The 16,331-nt window shown below is 43.0% G+C and overlaps 1 protein-coding gene across 2 annotated transcripts in view; it reads left to right on the forward strand.

The window, feature by feature from the left end:
- LOC125457216 (E3 ubiquitin-protein ligase DZIP3-like) overlaps positions 1-16,331 on the forward strand; it is a 133,859-nt gene that overhangs the window by 63,266 nt on the left and 54,262 nt on the right. For both annotated transcript variants that reach the window (XM_048541131.2, XM_059650260.1), the window contains one exon: positions 8,453-8,529. In XM_048541131.2, coding sequence (XP_048397088.2) covers positions 8,453-8,529 — 77 coding nt within the window. The remainder of the gene's footprint in view (positions 1-8,452; positions 8,530-16,331) is intronic.

The raw sequence follows: 16,331 nt of genomic DNA on the forward strand, positions 1-16,331 counted from the left end.
GGCCTGGGATAGCGGTGAGGGAGGAGGTGTGGGGGCAGGTATAGCACCTCCTGCGGTTGCAGGGGAAGGTGCTGGGTGTGGTGGGGTTGGAGGGCAGTGTGGAGCGAACAAGGGAGTCACGGAGAGAGTGGTCTCTCTGGAAAGCAGACAAGGGTGGGGATGGAAAAATGTCTTGGGTGGTGGGGTCGGATTGTAGATGGCGGAAGTGTCGGAGGATGATGCGTTGTGTTTGGAGGTTGGTGGGGTGGTGTGTGAGAACGAGGGGGATCCTCTTTGGGCGGATGTGGCGGGGGCGGGGTGTGAGGGATGTGTTGCAAGAAATGCGAGACACGCGGTCAAGGGCGTTCTCGACCACTGTGGGAGGAAATTTCCGCAACTTTCCCCCCCACATTGGCCGAGAATGCCCTTGACCGCGTCTCCCGCATTTTCCGCAACACATCCCTCACACCCCACCCCCGCCTCAACCGCCCAAAGAGGATCCCCCTCGTTCTCACACACCGCGGCACCAACCTCCGGACACAACGCATCATCCTCCGACACTTCCGCCATCTATAATCCGACCCCACCACCCAAGACATTTTTCCATCCCCACCCTTGTCTGCTTTCCAGAGAGACCACTCTCTCCGTGACTCCCTTGTTCGCTCCACACTGCCCTCCAACCTCGCCACACCTGGCACCTTCCCCTGCAACCGCAGGAAATGCTACACTTGCCCCCACACCTCCTCCCTCACCCCTATCCCAGCTCCCAAGATGTCTTTCCATATTAAGCAGAGGTTCACCTGCATATCTGCCAATGTGGTATACTGTATCCATTGTACCCGGTGTGGCTTCCTCTACATTGGGGAAACCAAGCGGAGGCTTGGGGACCGCTTTGCAGAACACCTCCGCTCGGTTCGCAATAAACAACTGCACCTCCCAGTCGCAAACCATTTCCACTCCCCCTCCCATTCTTTAGATGACATGTCCATCATGGGCCTCCTACAGTGTCACAATGATGCCACCCGAAGGTTGCAGGAACAGCAACTCATATTCCGCTTGGGAACCCCGCAGCCCAATGGTATCAATGTGGACTTCACCAGCTTCAAAATCTCCCCTCCCCCACCGCATCCCAAAACCAGCCCAGTTTGTCCCCTCCCCCCACTGCACTACACAACCAGCCCAGCTCTTCCCCTCCACCCACTGCATCCCAAAACCAGCCCAGCCTGTCTCTGCCTCCCTAACCGGTTCTTCCTCTCACCCATCCCTTCCTCCCACCCCAAGCTGCACCTCCATCTCCTACCTACTAACCTCATCCCACCTCCTTGACCTGTCCGTCTTCCCTGGACTGACCTATCCCTTCCCTACCTCCCCACCTATACTCTCCTCTCCACCTATCTTCTTTTCTCTCCATCTTCGGTCCGCCTCCCCCTCTCTCCCTATTTATTCCAGAACCCTCACCCCATCCCCCTCTCTGATGAAGGGTCTAGGCCCGAAACGTCAGCTTTTGTGCTCCTGAGATGCTGCTTGGCCTGCTGTGTTCATCCAGCCTCACATTTTATTATCTTGGATTCCCCAGCATCTGCAGTTCCCATGATCACGGGGCTAAAGCCTGGCCCCTGATGGCTTGTGTCTGAGGTTCCTGAAAGAGTTAGCTACAGTCATAGTGGATGCATTGGTTGTAATTTTCCAAAAGTCTATGGATTCTGCAGAAGCAACAGAGGATTGGAAAACTGTCAATGTGATACCCCTATTCAAAAAAGGAGGGAGGCAAAAAGTGGGTAACTATAACTGATCAGCCTAACATCTGTTGTTGGAAAAGTATTAGAATCAATTACTAACTGTTACGAAGTTGGGTAGAGTAATTGTAAGCTGGAAGGTAGGAAGCTAAAATTTATGGTTCCTTGAAAAGATTTGTGCTTTGTCTGTATTTAGAATTTTTAAAAAAAAATGCATGTCTGTGAGCAACGGCTGACGTTGTCTGTACAGAGAGCCTTAAAAAGTGAAACAAGTATGTCAAAAATGCCCTACAGTAAAAACAGCAGTCTTGTTTCAATGTAACATGGTGTGAAGCTGGATGAAGACAGCAGGCCAAGCAGCATCAGAGGAGCAGGAAAGTTGACGTTTCAGGTCAAGTCCCTTCTTCAGAAATGGAGGAGGGGAAGGGGATTCTGAAATAAATAAGGAGAGAGGGGGAGGCGGATAGAAAATGCATAAAGGGGAAGATAGAGTGAGAGGAGACAGACAGGTCAAAGAGGTGGGGTTAGGGCCTGTGAAGGTGAATGTAGGTGGGGAGTTAGGGAGGGGACAGGTTGGTCCAGGGAAGATGGACAGGTCAAGGAGGCGGGATGAGGTTAGTGGGTAGGAGATGGGGGTGAGGCTTGAGGTGGGAGGAATGGTTAGGGAGGCGGGGATTAGCTGGGCTGGTTTTGGGATGTGGTCAAGAGAGCGGCGATTTTGAAGCTTGTGAAGTCCACATTGATACCCTTGGGCTGCGAGGTTCCCAAGCAAAATATGAGATGCTGTTCCTGCATCTTTCGGGTGGCACCATTGTGGCAATGCAGGAGGCCCAGGTTGGACATGTCGTCTGAGGAGTCGGGGGCTGAGTTGAAATAGTTCGTGACTGGGAGGTGTAGTTGTTTGTTGCGAACTGAGCATAGGTGTTCCACAAAGCGGTCCCCAAGCCTCCATTTGGTTTCCACAATGTAGAGGAGACCACAACGGGAACAGGGATACAGGATATCACACTAACAGATGTGCAGGTGAGCATCTGTTTGCTGTGGAAGGTCTTCTTAGGGCCTGGGATAGGGGTGAGGGGGAAGTGTGGGGACAGGTGTAGTATTTCCTGTGGTTGCAGGGAAAAGTGCTGGGTGTGGTGGGGCTGGAGGAGAGTGTGGAGCAGACAAGGGAGTCACGGAGAGCGCAGTCCCTCCAGAAAGCACGTAAGGGTGAGCAGGGAAAAATGTCTTTGGTAGTGGGGTCAGATTGCAGATGGAAGAAATGTTGCAAGATGATGCGTTGGATTTGGAGGTTGGTGGGGTGGTACGTGAGGACGAGGGGGATTCTGTTTTGGTCATTATTGAGGATAGGGGGTGTGAGGGATGAGTTGCAGGAAATGCAGGAGACACGGTCTTGTTTCAATGTTGTGACAAGTTTGAATTCGGCCAATTAATTTAAAACCAAACTCAGCAATTCAAGGCCGGTTGAATTTAAAAACTGATGATGTCGACAACATGAAACCAATCATATTGTAAGAATTTGATTATGTCATTATGGGTATATTGAAAAATTGGAGCGAGCCAACTGCCATCTGAAAGAGAGACAACTGCTACCTGCCAGAATTAGCACCATTCAGTTCTCAGAGAAGGTCCATCTAATTAATCAAAGGCATCACAGTATTTTGGCTCAAAGTCCTGAAGGAAAAATTACAGCAGAAATAGCAGAAGAAAGGCACTTGTGAAGAATCAGAGATGACAGAATGTTCTAGAAGACAGTCTGCGTGTACTTGGGGAGATTTATTGCGTTTTATTAATTGGTTTTATATTAGTGGGACTTCTCTTTATTTAAACAGTATTCCAGTAGAATTTAGACCAGTTAGGGAGTAGTTCATAGTCTAGGGGCAGTTGTTGGTTTGTTATTAGTTTGGTTAAGTTGTTCATTATTGGGTTATAAACAAATTGTTTCTTATTACTTATAAAGTAGAGATCAGGGATTTTCTTTCTTTTAACCACTCTTTTAATAGACTATGAGTGGAAAAGCGAGCTTCTCTGGGTGGTTTAAGTGGGAATTATTAGAGGGGAGCCCCTACTCCTGTCACAACAGATTAGGGATTGTGTTTTAGTTTAATTATCAGAGGGGTTCAGCCATTCCCTGTTGTAACACTAAGGAAGTAATAGTAGCACATTTGGAAATTCAAAATCTAATCAAGCAGAGTCATCATGTCTTTTCATGAAAGGGAAATCATGTTTGACTAATACAGTAGAGTTTTGTCAGGAAGTTTCAATCAGATCAAATAGAAGAGAATCATTAGATGTGCTGTATTTGGACTTCCAGAAGACATTCAACATGGTATATCACAGAAAATTAAATTGTAAGATAAGAACTGCGGGTTTTGGCGGTAGTATTTTGATGTGGATGTACAATGCCTTATGGGTTTGAAACAGCAGTTGGGGATAAGAGATTATTTTTCACTTTGCAACCTGTGACCAGTGGGATTTCACAGGGATCAGTGCTGGGACTGCAGCTGTTTACAGTATATGTTAAGCTCTTGAGGGAAGGAAGCAAAAGTACCGTAGCCAAAATTGCAGACAAAAGAAATAGATGGAAGGCATCTTGTGAGTGGGATACAAACAGTTTACAGAGAGCTATTGATAGGTTAAGTACACAGGCAAAAAGTTGGCAAATAAAGTATAATGTGGGGAAAATGTGAAGCTGTTCAATTTGGATGGGGGTACAAAAGAACAGTATTTAAATAGGGAAAATCTTTGGAAAGCTGCAACACAAAGGGATTTAGAGGTACTTGTGCAAGAAACACAAAAAGCTGGCACCCAGTTTATTTCAAGGGGTTTGGAGTATAAGAGTAGGGAGGTCTTACAAAGTGCTGGGGAGACCACACCTGGAGTAATGAGAACAGTTTTGTTCTCTTATTTAAGGAAAGATACCATTTCATTGAAGGCAGCTCAGAAAAGGTTCACTAGGATGATCCCAAGGGACCGAACAGTCTAATCCAGTTCCTGTTCCTTATAGTCTTATTGTCTTACAGAGTCTGTATCATGAACAGGAATGCAAGCCAGTAGGGAGAAACAGAGAATGGAAGAGTTGGAGAGGGAGCAGAAGCCACAAGTCAGAGGCCACTAGTGGGGAAGAAGCTGCAATTCGAAGGTTGGAGAAGGGAAAGAGGCCAGAACTCAGATGTCTAGAGTGAGGACACAACTCGGAGTCAGGAGTGTGGAAAAGTTTTCAACTTACAGGTTGAGATGGGGAGGAGGCAGCAATTCAGGTGTTGGGAATGGGAAGATGTTGCAATGAAGAAATTACTGAGGAAGAAGGACCATTATTCTGATGTCAAGGAGCTTTGAAGCTACAAGTTGATTCTCACAGTAAACATAGAACATAGAACATTACAGCACAGTACAGGCCAATCGGCCCTCGATGTTGTGCCGACCTGTCATACCGATCTCAAGCCCATCTAACCTACACTATTCCATGTACATCCATATGCTTGTCCAATGACGACTTAAATGTACCTAAAGTTGGCGAATCTACTACCGTTGCAGGCAAGTTGCAGGCATAGTTAGAAGTATCCAATGATGCTCAACAAGAATGCAGTAATTTACTGACATTAAAATGAAACAGTGTTAAATGGGTTGACTTTAAACAAGGACTTACTGTAGTTACAATCTTGAGCCTACCTACTTCTTTTCTAGAATGTTGCGATAATTGCAGTGCTTGAGCCGGCATAGTGCTGCAATCACCAATTGACTGAGCTTCAGTAAGATGATGTAGCTAAATTCAGCCATTGAGTATTTGATGCTGCCGTAAAGTTTGAAATTCAAATATAATGAGCAGTTGCATGCCTGCAGTTTTTATATTGCATTTATCTCGTGGACAAAATTACCTTTAGGGTGCTTAGTCGCGAACCATTTTAATTCCCCCTCCCATTCCTTAGACGACATGTCTATCCTGGGCCTCCTGCAGTGCCACAATGATGCCACCCGAAGGTTGCAGGAACAGCAACTCATATTTCGCTTGGAACCCTGCAGCCCAATGGTATCAATGTGGACTTCACAAACTTCAAAATCTCCCCTTCCCCCACTGCATCCCAAAACCAGCCCATCTTGTCCCCTCCCCCCCACTACATCCCAAAACCAGCCCAGCTCGTCCCCGACTCCCTAACCTGTTCTTCCTCTCACCTATCCCCTCCTCCCACCTCAAGCCACACCTCCATTTCCCACCTACTAACCTCATCCCGCTTCCTTGACCTGTCCGTCCTCCCCAGACTGACCTATTCCCTCCCTGCCTCTCCACCTATACTCTCCTCTCCACCTACTTTCTCCTCTATCCACCTTCGGTCCGCCTCCCCCTCTCTCCCTATTTATTCCAGAACCCTCTCCCCATCCCCCTCTCTGATGAAGGGCCTAGGCCCGAAACGTCAGCTTTTGTGCTCCTAAGATGCTGCTGGGCCTGCTGTGTTCATCCAGCTTCACACTTTGTTATCTTGGGTGCTTCTTGATTCATTTTTACTTACGAATTTGTGTTTGAGAAACAATCAGATCAACATCCTTGGTCTCATTGCCTGAAGCATGCTTTTTAGCAGCACAGCAATCTGAAAATTAGGGCAAAAACCTAAATGCTACCCCTGCCAAACTGTTCCCACGTTAAATAGCGTGGTCATAATGGGATGAATAGCTCTCCAGGCCTTAAATTTCCATGGTTGTGTGATTACTGTGCCAGTGCAAGTATTTTTAATGAGATGTTTCCATGTTTGTCACTCACCTAATGTCAAATCAACCAGTAAAATACTCAGTTAGTAGCTGTTGCAGATCTGTTGATATTTGGCCACTTGAGTGCAAAGTGCTTCTGTGAATAACATTTGCAAAGGTAGATGAAGGTACTTTAGGACATAGATCTAGTTTTCAGAATTTCCTAGTTTTGACTACAATCAAGTTTTCCTTTGTTAAAATAATGTTTGTGAACACCTGAGAGTGCTCAGACCTAATAGGATAGTAATTCATAGAACATAGAACATAGAACAGTACAGCACAGAACAGGCCCTTCAGCCCACAATGTTGTGCCGACCATTGATCCTCATGTATGCACCCTCAAATTTCTGTGACCATATGCATGTCCAGCAGTCTCTTAAATGACCCCAATGACCTTGCTTCCACAACTGCTGCTGGCAACGCATTCCATGCTCTCACAACTCTCTGTGTAAAAAACCCGCCTCTGACATCCCCTCTATACTTTCCACCAACCAGCTTAGTAATATTCCTTTAGTAATATCCCAATTAATATGTTACCTGCAAAAGGGGAGGCCAAAGAAGCATGAGGCCAGTAAGATGCAAGAAGATGGGGTAAGAAGATGTCTTTATGTATGTTAGCCTAAGTTTACAGTAGCTGAAGCCATGAAACAGTATTAAAACCATAAAACAAAGCCATTACTGTTGAGCTGAGCCATTTGGTTTCTTCTTTAGAACAAGTTTAACAAGTAGTCACAATGAAACAGAATATAACTAACTTCAAGGTGGCTAGTGTCTTTACTCTTGAACCAAGTTCATATCCCACCTGCCTTAGAGGGCTACAATAACATCTCTAACAGATTGATTAGAAAATGTCTGTAACTTAATTCAAACAAAAAATATTGATTTTACACTTTTATACTTGAGCTGGTACTTCTAGCTTTTTCTTTCCCTGCTTGCCGCAACATGTTTCAACTCTTTATGAAGTGTTGCTGGCCCTTTCTGATCATTTCTGGCCCTTTGTCATCTGACTCCTGCTTTTTGCTGCTTTCTCTGGCAGACACAAAAGCAAACTCTCAAATTAAGGCCTACTAGACCACCCCCCGATGCAAAGGAATATCCTCAAGAAATTACTAAACGGAGTTTGAACTATGTAATTGCATTTGAGAGATTGTGTTGGCACATTGCTTTTACTATTATTATCAAAGGATGTGAAACTTTAGGAGAAACTGTAAGTTGCTAGGATGGAGTAGAAGAAGGATTTAAAGTTTACAAGGAAGTGAGTCATGGGATTGCCAGATAGTATACACATATCATTTTCAATGATGCTTGAGACTTTCCTCTCCCCCTACTGTTGAGGTCATGAATTCCTTCCTGCACTTGAGCATGTATTAGTGGACAGTACTGCAATCATTAATAGCTTATACTGCTCATTCCTGTTGTTCTGCAGCAGTCTACTTAGAACTTTTGGAAAACTTAGAAGGAACATCGCTCTCTCACTCTCTCTCTCGCTCTCCCTCTCTCTCTACTTGACTGCTTTCAAAAATTATTTAGTGATTTATCAAATTAAAGTGCCCCAATTCCTCCAGCATTTCACAGTACTGTTTCAGCCTAATAGTTTAACTGCAGCACCAAACTTAGTAAATCTGCCAGTAAAAGCATCTCAAATTAGTCTGCAATGAAAATACTGCAGATACTGAAGATCAGAAAGAAAACCGAAAGTGTTGCAGAATCTCTGTGGATCTGATAGCATCTATAAAGAGCAAAACAGAGTTAGTGGAACCTAACTTAAGAGATATATTGGATTTGAAATATTAACTCAGTTTTGCTAACCACGGATTCTAGGCCTTCTGAGTTCTGCAACACTTCCTACTTTCCAATTTGTCTTAGATGTTTTGACAGCTGCAACAGCGATATTTTATAGCGATTTAATAATTAAGTGATTGAGTTAGAAGAACAGTAGACATTGAGGCACAAATGATGCTTTTTGTCCTGTTAACCATTGTGTCACTTTGCAGTCCCCTGAGTCAGAACAGTGAAATGCCTGAAGAACAAAATCAAGAACTAATACTGGAGCCTGAAGCTACAGGACCTGGTAAAGTTGACCTTACGTTTATTCACTTGAGTGGAGAACATATTGGTACCAGAAATTTTTAACTTCATTTTAATGGTGTTGATTTCAGTATTTGCAGTCGTAGAGGTGTACAGTATGGAAACAAACCCTTCAGTCCAAATTGTTCATGCCGACCAGATATCCTAATAAATCTAGTCCCATTTGCCAGCATTTGGCCCATATCCCTCTAAACCATTACTATTCATATACCTATCCAGATGCCTTTTAAATGTTGTAATTGCACCAGCTTCCACCACTTTCTGGCAGCTTATTCCATACACACACCACCCTCTACATGAAAAAATTGCCCCTTGGGTCCCTTTTAAATCTTTCCCCTCTCACCTTAAACTTATGCCCTCTAGTTTTGAACTTCCCCACCTGGGGAAAAGACCTTGTTAATTTACCCTATCCATGCCCCTCATGGTTTAATAAACCTCTATATGGTCACCCTTCAGCCTCTGACTCTCCAGGGAAAATAGCCCAAACCCACCAACATTAGCAACATGCTTGTAAATCTTTTCTGAACCCTTTCAAGTTTCACGCCATTTCTATAGGAGGAAGACCAGAATTGGACGCAGTATTCCAAAAGTGACCCAATCAATGACCTGCATAGCTGCAAAATGACCTTCCAACTCTTATACTCATTACACTTACCAATAAAGGCAAGCATACCAAACGCTTGCTTCACTATCTGTGACTCCACTTACAAGGAACTAAGAACCTGCACGCCAAGATCTCTTTGTTCAGCAACACTTCTCAGGACCTTACCATTAAGTGTATAAGTCCTGCTCTGATTTGCCTTTCCAAAATTCAGTACATTTATCTAAATTAAACTCTATCTGCCACTTCTTGGTCCATTGGTCCATTTGGTCAAGACCCCGTTGTACTCTGAGGTAACCTTCTTCGGCGTCCATTACACCTCCAATTTCGGTGTCATCTGCAGACTTACTAACCATACTTCGTATATTCATATTCAAATCATTTATATAAATGACGAAAAGCAGTAGACTCAACACAGATCTTCATGGCACAAGCCCCCTGTCTGAAAAGCAACCCTCCACCACCACCTTCTAACTTCAAGCCAGTTCTGTATCCAAGTGGCTAGTTCTCCCTGTGTTGTCCCTGTACTCCCTGTATTTAACCTTGCTAACCAGTGTACCATGAGGAGCCTTGTAAAACACCTTACTGAAGTCCATGGAGATCACATCCACCTCTCAGCCCTTGTCAATCCTGTTCTTAAACTGTGCTGCCCTGTAGAACTTTAGGCTCAATCATGGTGATGAATTCTTTGATGCTACTTGATCATCAGGTGCTCTGCTGTCTTTTGTACATTTAGGAACAGAGTGAGTGTCAAATCACAGCTGTGGTCCCACATTTTACCTTTCAATGATGCAGCACTAACCCATTCATTTCCCTTACTGTGCTTAATCATCCATTTAGGATGATCAGAAGTAACATGCTATTGTCAAGTTTGTATGAATCATTGTGCACAAAAGCCAATATTCCTAATTTTGCAACAGGTTCAGAAAGCCAGTCGATTACTAATGAGTTACAACTTACGTTCTGCTTAGCTTAAGGAAATTACCTATATATGTCTTGTAAAGAACAATCTTACTCTCATTAAGAAGTGTGATGAACCTTGCTAACTCTGTAAGAACATGAAAACAAAAACAGAAATTACAGATTCAAAATGCTATCAAGAAAATAATTAATAAAGTAACAAATAAAAGGGATTTGGCTTCAAATTTGTTTTAAACTTTAAATTATAAATCTAACTCATTTTTTAATGCCTAGTCAGTAGAGTTCAGTTGATAGTATCTCTCTTTAGGCATTGACCCTTGTCTAAATTGGAATATTTGCTTTTGGAGGAACAGTTTCAGAAAGCCTGGTCTGGTATAATCTAATAAAACTTCTTTTAAATTATATCAGAGATACAGATTGATGTGGCGTGTCCTCAAAATATTTAATCCTGAATTTTGCATTTATATGCAAGCTAATACTTTGCTGAAGCACCCTTAGTTTTCATGTGGAAGGTATAGCTATAAAGTCAGAATCTTACCAATAATGCAGATGGTCAAAACACCTGAAAGAAAGCTGAGATCTCCTATGGCAAAGATGAATGAAGGTCTGTTTTAACCATACAATCGTTACAGCTACAGTAGTTACTGCTTGTGCTTGTCATTACCTTCCTTTTTTTGTCTTTCCAATGGTAGTTCACAGACCTGAGAGGTTGGATAGAATTTTGTGCCCTTTCCTGTGGCAGGTTTGGCAGCAGGAAAGGAATTTAATCAGGCAGGTGGTTGGACAGTTGTTACAAGCCAACTTCTCATGTCCATAACAAACCCATGGTGGAATGGCCTTCATTTCCTGCTGCCAGTTTATGCCAGAAGTGGCCATATCATGTCCACTTGAGGAACTCATCCCATAACCCATTATTTTTCTAAGCAGTAGGCAAGGGATCTGCCGTGCAGAGCAAGCTGGGTGGGACTGTTTAGTTTTGGCCATCAGTTAAAGGCATTCACTGTTTGAGTGAGGGAGTCCTGGCAGTGAGAAATGGGAGAGGCTGCTGAGAATCACCCTGTCTTTCCTTTGCTGTTGATTATTTTGCTCCTATGTAACCCCATACCACAAGCCCCTACCTGCTTCTCTCACTTATCACTGGTTCCTTCCTCTGTGAGGCCTAAGGTGGGTGTAACCACTGCCTGTTGAATACCAAAGACCTGCTATTTTCAGATTGTCTAACAGCTGTTGGGGCAGGAGTACAGCATCCTTGATTCTGGGCTGGTTGGCTGGTGGCCTGTTAAGTACCTGACTGCCACAAGATGCAGCAGACCATTTTGAATAGAGATGCACCTTGACAGCACTCAGACTCGTGGTGGCAGATCTCCAACATATCCAGTCGATCCAGTGACTTGACTTTGTTTTTTCAAAGATGCTACCAGCTCTGCTGACCATTTACGGCATTTTGTGTTTCAGTTTCCAGAATCAGCAGTATTTCCCTTGGTCTTTTGCTTGCTGATTTATCACAGTTATAATTTGGACACAAAATGATTTGTTGCAGTTGGTATGTTTTTGTGATGATTGATATTCAGTAAGTGAAATTATATTGTTTGATTACCTATAAAACTGCAATAACAATTTTAGATTTTATATCAGGATCAAAGTGCTCTCATGTTTAAAAAAAACCGCAGTAAAACAATAATATTTCTATCTCCCTTACCAGTTGTGAGCCAAGATATATTTACATTATTAGAAACATTTTTTCAATTGTGTCAACAAAACAAACATAAAGAACTGCGGATGCTGGAGATTTGAAACAAAAACATCAATTGCTAGAGAAAGTCAGCAGATTTGGCAGCACCTGTAGGAAGAAACCAGATTTAACGTTTCGAATCCAGTGACTGCACTAGAAGTGTTAGTAGCCTGGTAAAGTGATATTCATGCTGGAGTTGAAGTGGGGGAAAAGGGAGAGGTGAGCATATAGGTGGAAATGGAGCGAAAAGAGAGAGAGAAAGAGAGTGGTAGCTGTGAAAGGGATAGGTAAACAAGGAGATTATGGGTAGCAGGCTGGCACAGAAAAAAAGCTGAAGAAGTGATACTAAGAGCTAAGAGTGAAAAAATGGATTAGCTGTGCTGAATGCAGCGCATATAATGTGATTATGGACCTGGGAGTACATGAGAATGGGTGACTATGCTAAAAGTAACCCAAATCATAATATGACCAGTATGGAGTGAGTAAAAAACATGGGAGGATGTAATCAGGCTCTAAAGTTATTGAGCTCGATGTTGAGTCCCGAAAGCTGCAGGGTCCCCAAGCAGAAATTGAGATGTTGTTCTTTAAGCTTGCACTGAGGCTCACTGGAACATTGCAGCAGACCTGTGACATAAATGTTGGTGTGGGAACATGATTGTGTTTGAAGTTGTGGGAAACTGGCTACGTTTAAAGTTGTAGCCAACTGGAAGCTTGGGCCATTTTTCCAGACAGAATGCAGGTGTTCTGCAAAGCAGTCACCCAGTCTGCTTTTCATTTTCCCAGTGTAGAGTAGACCACACTGTGAACAGCAAATATAATAGACTAGATTGATTGAAACACAGATAATTCCCTGCTTCACCTGGAAGGTGTGTTTGGGGCCGTGGAAGGTAAGGAGAGAAGAAGTAAATGGTCAGGTGTTACACTTTCTGCAGTTGCATGGGAGCGTGCTGTGGGAGTGCGAGGAGATGTTGGCAAAGGAGGAGGAGTGTACCAGTGTATCTTGGAGGGAGCATCCCTGTGGAATGCTGGCAAAGGAGGGGAGGGGAATATGAGTCTGGTTGTGGCATCCATTGAAGGTGATGGAAATGATAGCTTACAATCCTTTGGATGCGGAGGTAGGTGGAGTGTCAATGAGGATCGGGGAATCCTATCATTGATTTGGGAGGGAAGAGAAGGGCTGAGGGCAGAAGTATCTTCACTTCGTGGACAATAATTTTGGGGTCAAATAAAGCCATGAAGTTGCTCAAATTCCCTTCTCCATTTTCCTCACTGCAGTACTGCTCCTTGCCTCCAGAAAACTGTCCACATGAGTGAGGATGATCAACATTCCAGACCTGGAAACTGTTCAACCTCCACAGCAATCCAGAATTAAAGCCACTCAAGTCTCAATGATAGAACAAAAGCAAAGCTTCTGGAAAAGCTCAGCAGGTTTGGCGGCATCTGTGAAGAATAAAACAGAGTTAACGTTTCAGGACCGGTGATTCTTCCTCAGAACTCACCGGGTCACCAGACCTGAAATGTTAACTCTATTTTTTCCTTCACAGATGCTGCCAAACCTGCTGAGCTTTTCCAACAACTTTGTTTCTGTTCCTAATTTACAGCAAACGCAGTTCTTTTGGTTTTTATCTCAAATGGTAGAGCTCAGTATGCAGATGGTACTTATCAGATGATACTCACACAGAAACTGAGTTCAACTTCATTGTTTTCGCATACTTTGGAGAAGATGGCAATGGGCTTTTCACTAAACAGCCTAAAAAACTGACATTCTATTCCAATCAATTCCCACGGCACAGCACCTCCTTTCTTTAGGATTAGTGGGGGATATTTGGAAATATAGGTCACTTTCTATATCTTGGGAACTTATTTTCAAGGCTGATATTGATGGTATACTTCATAATTACCTCCAATAAGCCAAGCTCAGCCTTCAACCAATGGAAATAAAAAGATTTTAAGACCAGGGTCTCAGACACGAGACTAAAGTCAAAGTTTACCAGGCAGCAGTGATCCCTGCTCTCCTAGAAACAGGATGTATAGTTTGTATGCCAGACGTTAGGCTCCCACATTCCATTTGGTTTTGAGCAACCAGCAGGCAAGCCATTCTGTCATCTTACTACCTATGTAGTGAGAATGAAAACTTATCACATGACGATTTTAATTCAGCATTAATGAGTCACGGTAGGAAAATAGTTTCCTTAAGTCATACCACACTTGATTATAATGTTATCTCTTGCAGCCCAGTTTCCTGTTCTAATACAATATGAGTATCAGTGTAAATTGCGGAAGAAAATATTTAATAAGTAATACAGCCCTATGGGAGCACCTTATCTGCAATATTTTCCATTATTTCCACAAATGCAATCATTCAAATACAAAGACCACAGAGATTATATATATAATAGGTTTAAATATGACTTGATAGTACAGAACATGAATACTTATGAAAAGCGAGGCTCATTTCCAAAGTTGCTCATCTTGAATTCATCCAGACAACTGCACGAATGCCATGTATAAAATGATGGGAAATCCTTTTCTGTTATACTGAATTGTTGTGATTGTTTGAGATTTTGTATTCTTGTATTTGTCCTGATGAGTGCAAAGCAAAAAGTTTTATCAATATGTCTCTCTTCTCTGAAATATTCCTATATTTCTAAGGATATTATAGTCCTCCTGATAAATTTAGCGTTATAGTTAGCATTCCAACTTTATCCAAACAAATTCATAGGATTAATTGTATTCATTGTACTAATGCCTTGATGATCTCTACGCATTGTGACTTTTCCTTGGCAGTGGTAATCACCAGATTAATTTAATGCCAACTGCAAAATACAATATTGGGGAATTAATATATACATTTTCCACACAGTAATGTCTCCAATTAAGTTTTGGATTGTAAGAGTGCACCCAAACCAATACCTTGAGCTTTATTATAAATCACAAATGGTCATTGCTTCACAGAAATGCTAATGCTGGTTTATGAAGTCCTAAATTTTCTGTTCTTAAGCACTGGATAAATGTTCCTGAAACTCATGTAAACATTTACAGTGCAGATACAAAAACATGAATTGGGAGCAAGAGTAGACTCCTGTAGCCTGCTCTACCATTCAGTAAGGTATGACTGATATGAATGTGACCTTGAGCCTACATTTCCACCTAATAACCTTTCACTTCCTTGCTTGAGAACAATCCATCTATCTGTCTTAAAAATATTTATGATGTGGAATGCTGGTGTTAGACTGGCGTGGACAGGGTAAGAAATCACATGACACCAGGTTATAGTCCAACGGATTTATTTGAAAACACCAGCTTTCGGAGTCTTATTCCTTCTTAAGATGTTAGTGAAAGAGGTGGTATCAGACACAAAATTTATAAGTAAAGATCAAACTACTAATGAGGATGTTCTCAACAACCGAAGATGTTGTTAAATCTTTAATCGGTTAGAAGATTTTAATCGATTAATCTGTATATGTAAATCCCCAAATTTCTTTGAAGTCACTGTACAGAGAGAACCAAAGGTTTTATCAGTGTAAAGAAGATGTGACATTTTAGGTCAGACAATGCATGTTAGGTGTGAGGCTTTGATCAGAATCTATTTGTGTTTTGGTTTGGAGTCAGACTGGTTTTATTTCTAAAGTAGGAATTTACAAGATGCCACATTGACTGACTGTCTATAAATTGTATGCTTTTTCAACAAAATAGAAAGTATTCGCCCGATAGATTCACATATGTGTGCGCACGTGCGTGTGTGTGAGAGAGCGAGAGAGTGTGTGTGTGTGTGTGTGTGTGTGTGTGAGAGAGAGAGAAAATGAGTGTGTTTGTCTGTGTACATGTGTGTGGAGAGAGAGTGTGTATATGTGGGAGAGTGTGTTTGTGGAGGGGGAGAGAGAGTGTGATGTGCGTGCGTGAGCACGCTGTTAAGAGACAGTGTGTATGAGAGAAGATCTCTGTGAGACTGAGCGTATGTGTTTGTGTTTGCATGTGTGTGAGTGTGTATAGTGTAGTGGGGCCACCTGTACTGCAATATGAACCCCAAGATCTCAGTTGAGGCCGCCCTCATGGGTACCAAACTTGGCTATCAGCCTCTGCTCGGTGACTTTGCGTTGTGTATCCTGAAGTCTGCCTTGGAGGAAGTTTACTCAAAGAACTAAGGTCGAATGGCCTTGAATGCTCCAACAACAGATGAATGAACACCACGCAACAATCTCCAGACAGGAGATTTCCTCTCAGTGGGGGAACAATTCAGCGGTGAAGTACATTTGGCCTCGGATTTTCGAGTAAGCATCCTCCAAGGCGGACTTTGAGATACGCAATGCAGAGTCGTCGAGCAAAGGCTGATAGCCAAATTCAGTACCCATTAGGACGGCCTCACATGGGATCTTGGATTCATGTCATGCTACAGGTGACCCCACTACACTATACACTCTTGACACACATGCATATACACACGCATTCACTTTCACAAGCACGCACACAGATCCTTTCTCATACACACACATGCACACACTCTCTCTGTCTCTCTTCCTCCTCCCCCCCC

The sequence above is a fragment of the Stegostoma tigrinum genome, chromosome 12 (genome assembly GCF_030684315.1).
Source record: "Stegostoma tigrinum isolate sSteTig4 chromosome 12, sSteTig4.hap1, whole genome shotgun sequence".
Lineage (NCBI taxonomy): Eukaryota > Metazoa > Chordata > Chondrichthyes > Orectolobiformes > Stegostomatidae > Stegostoma > Stegostoma tigrinum.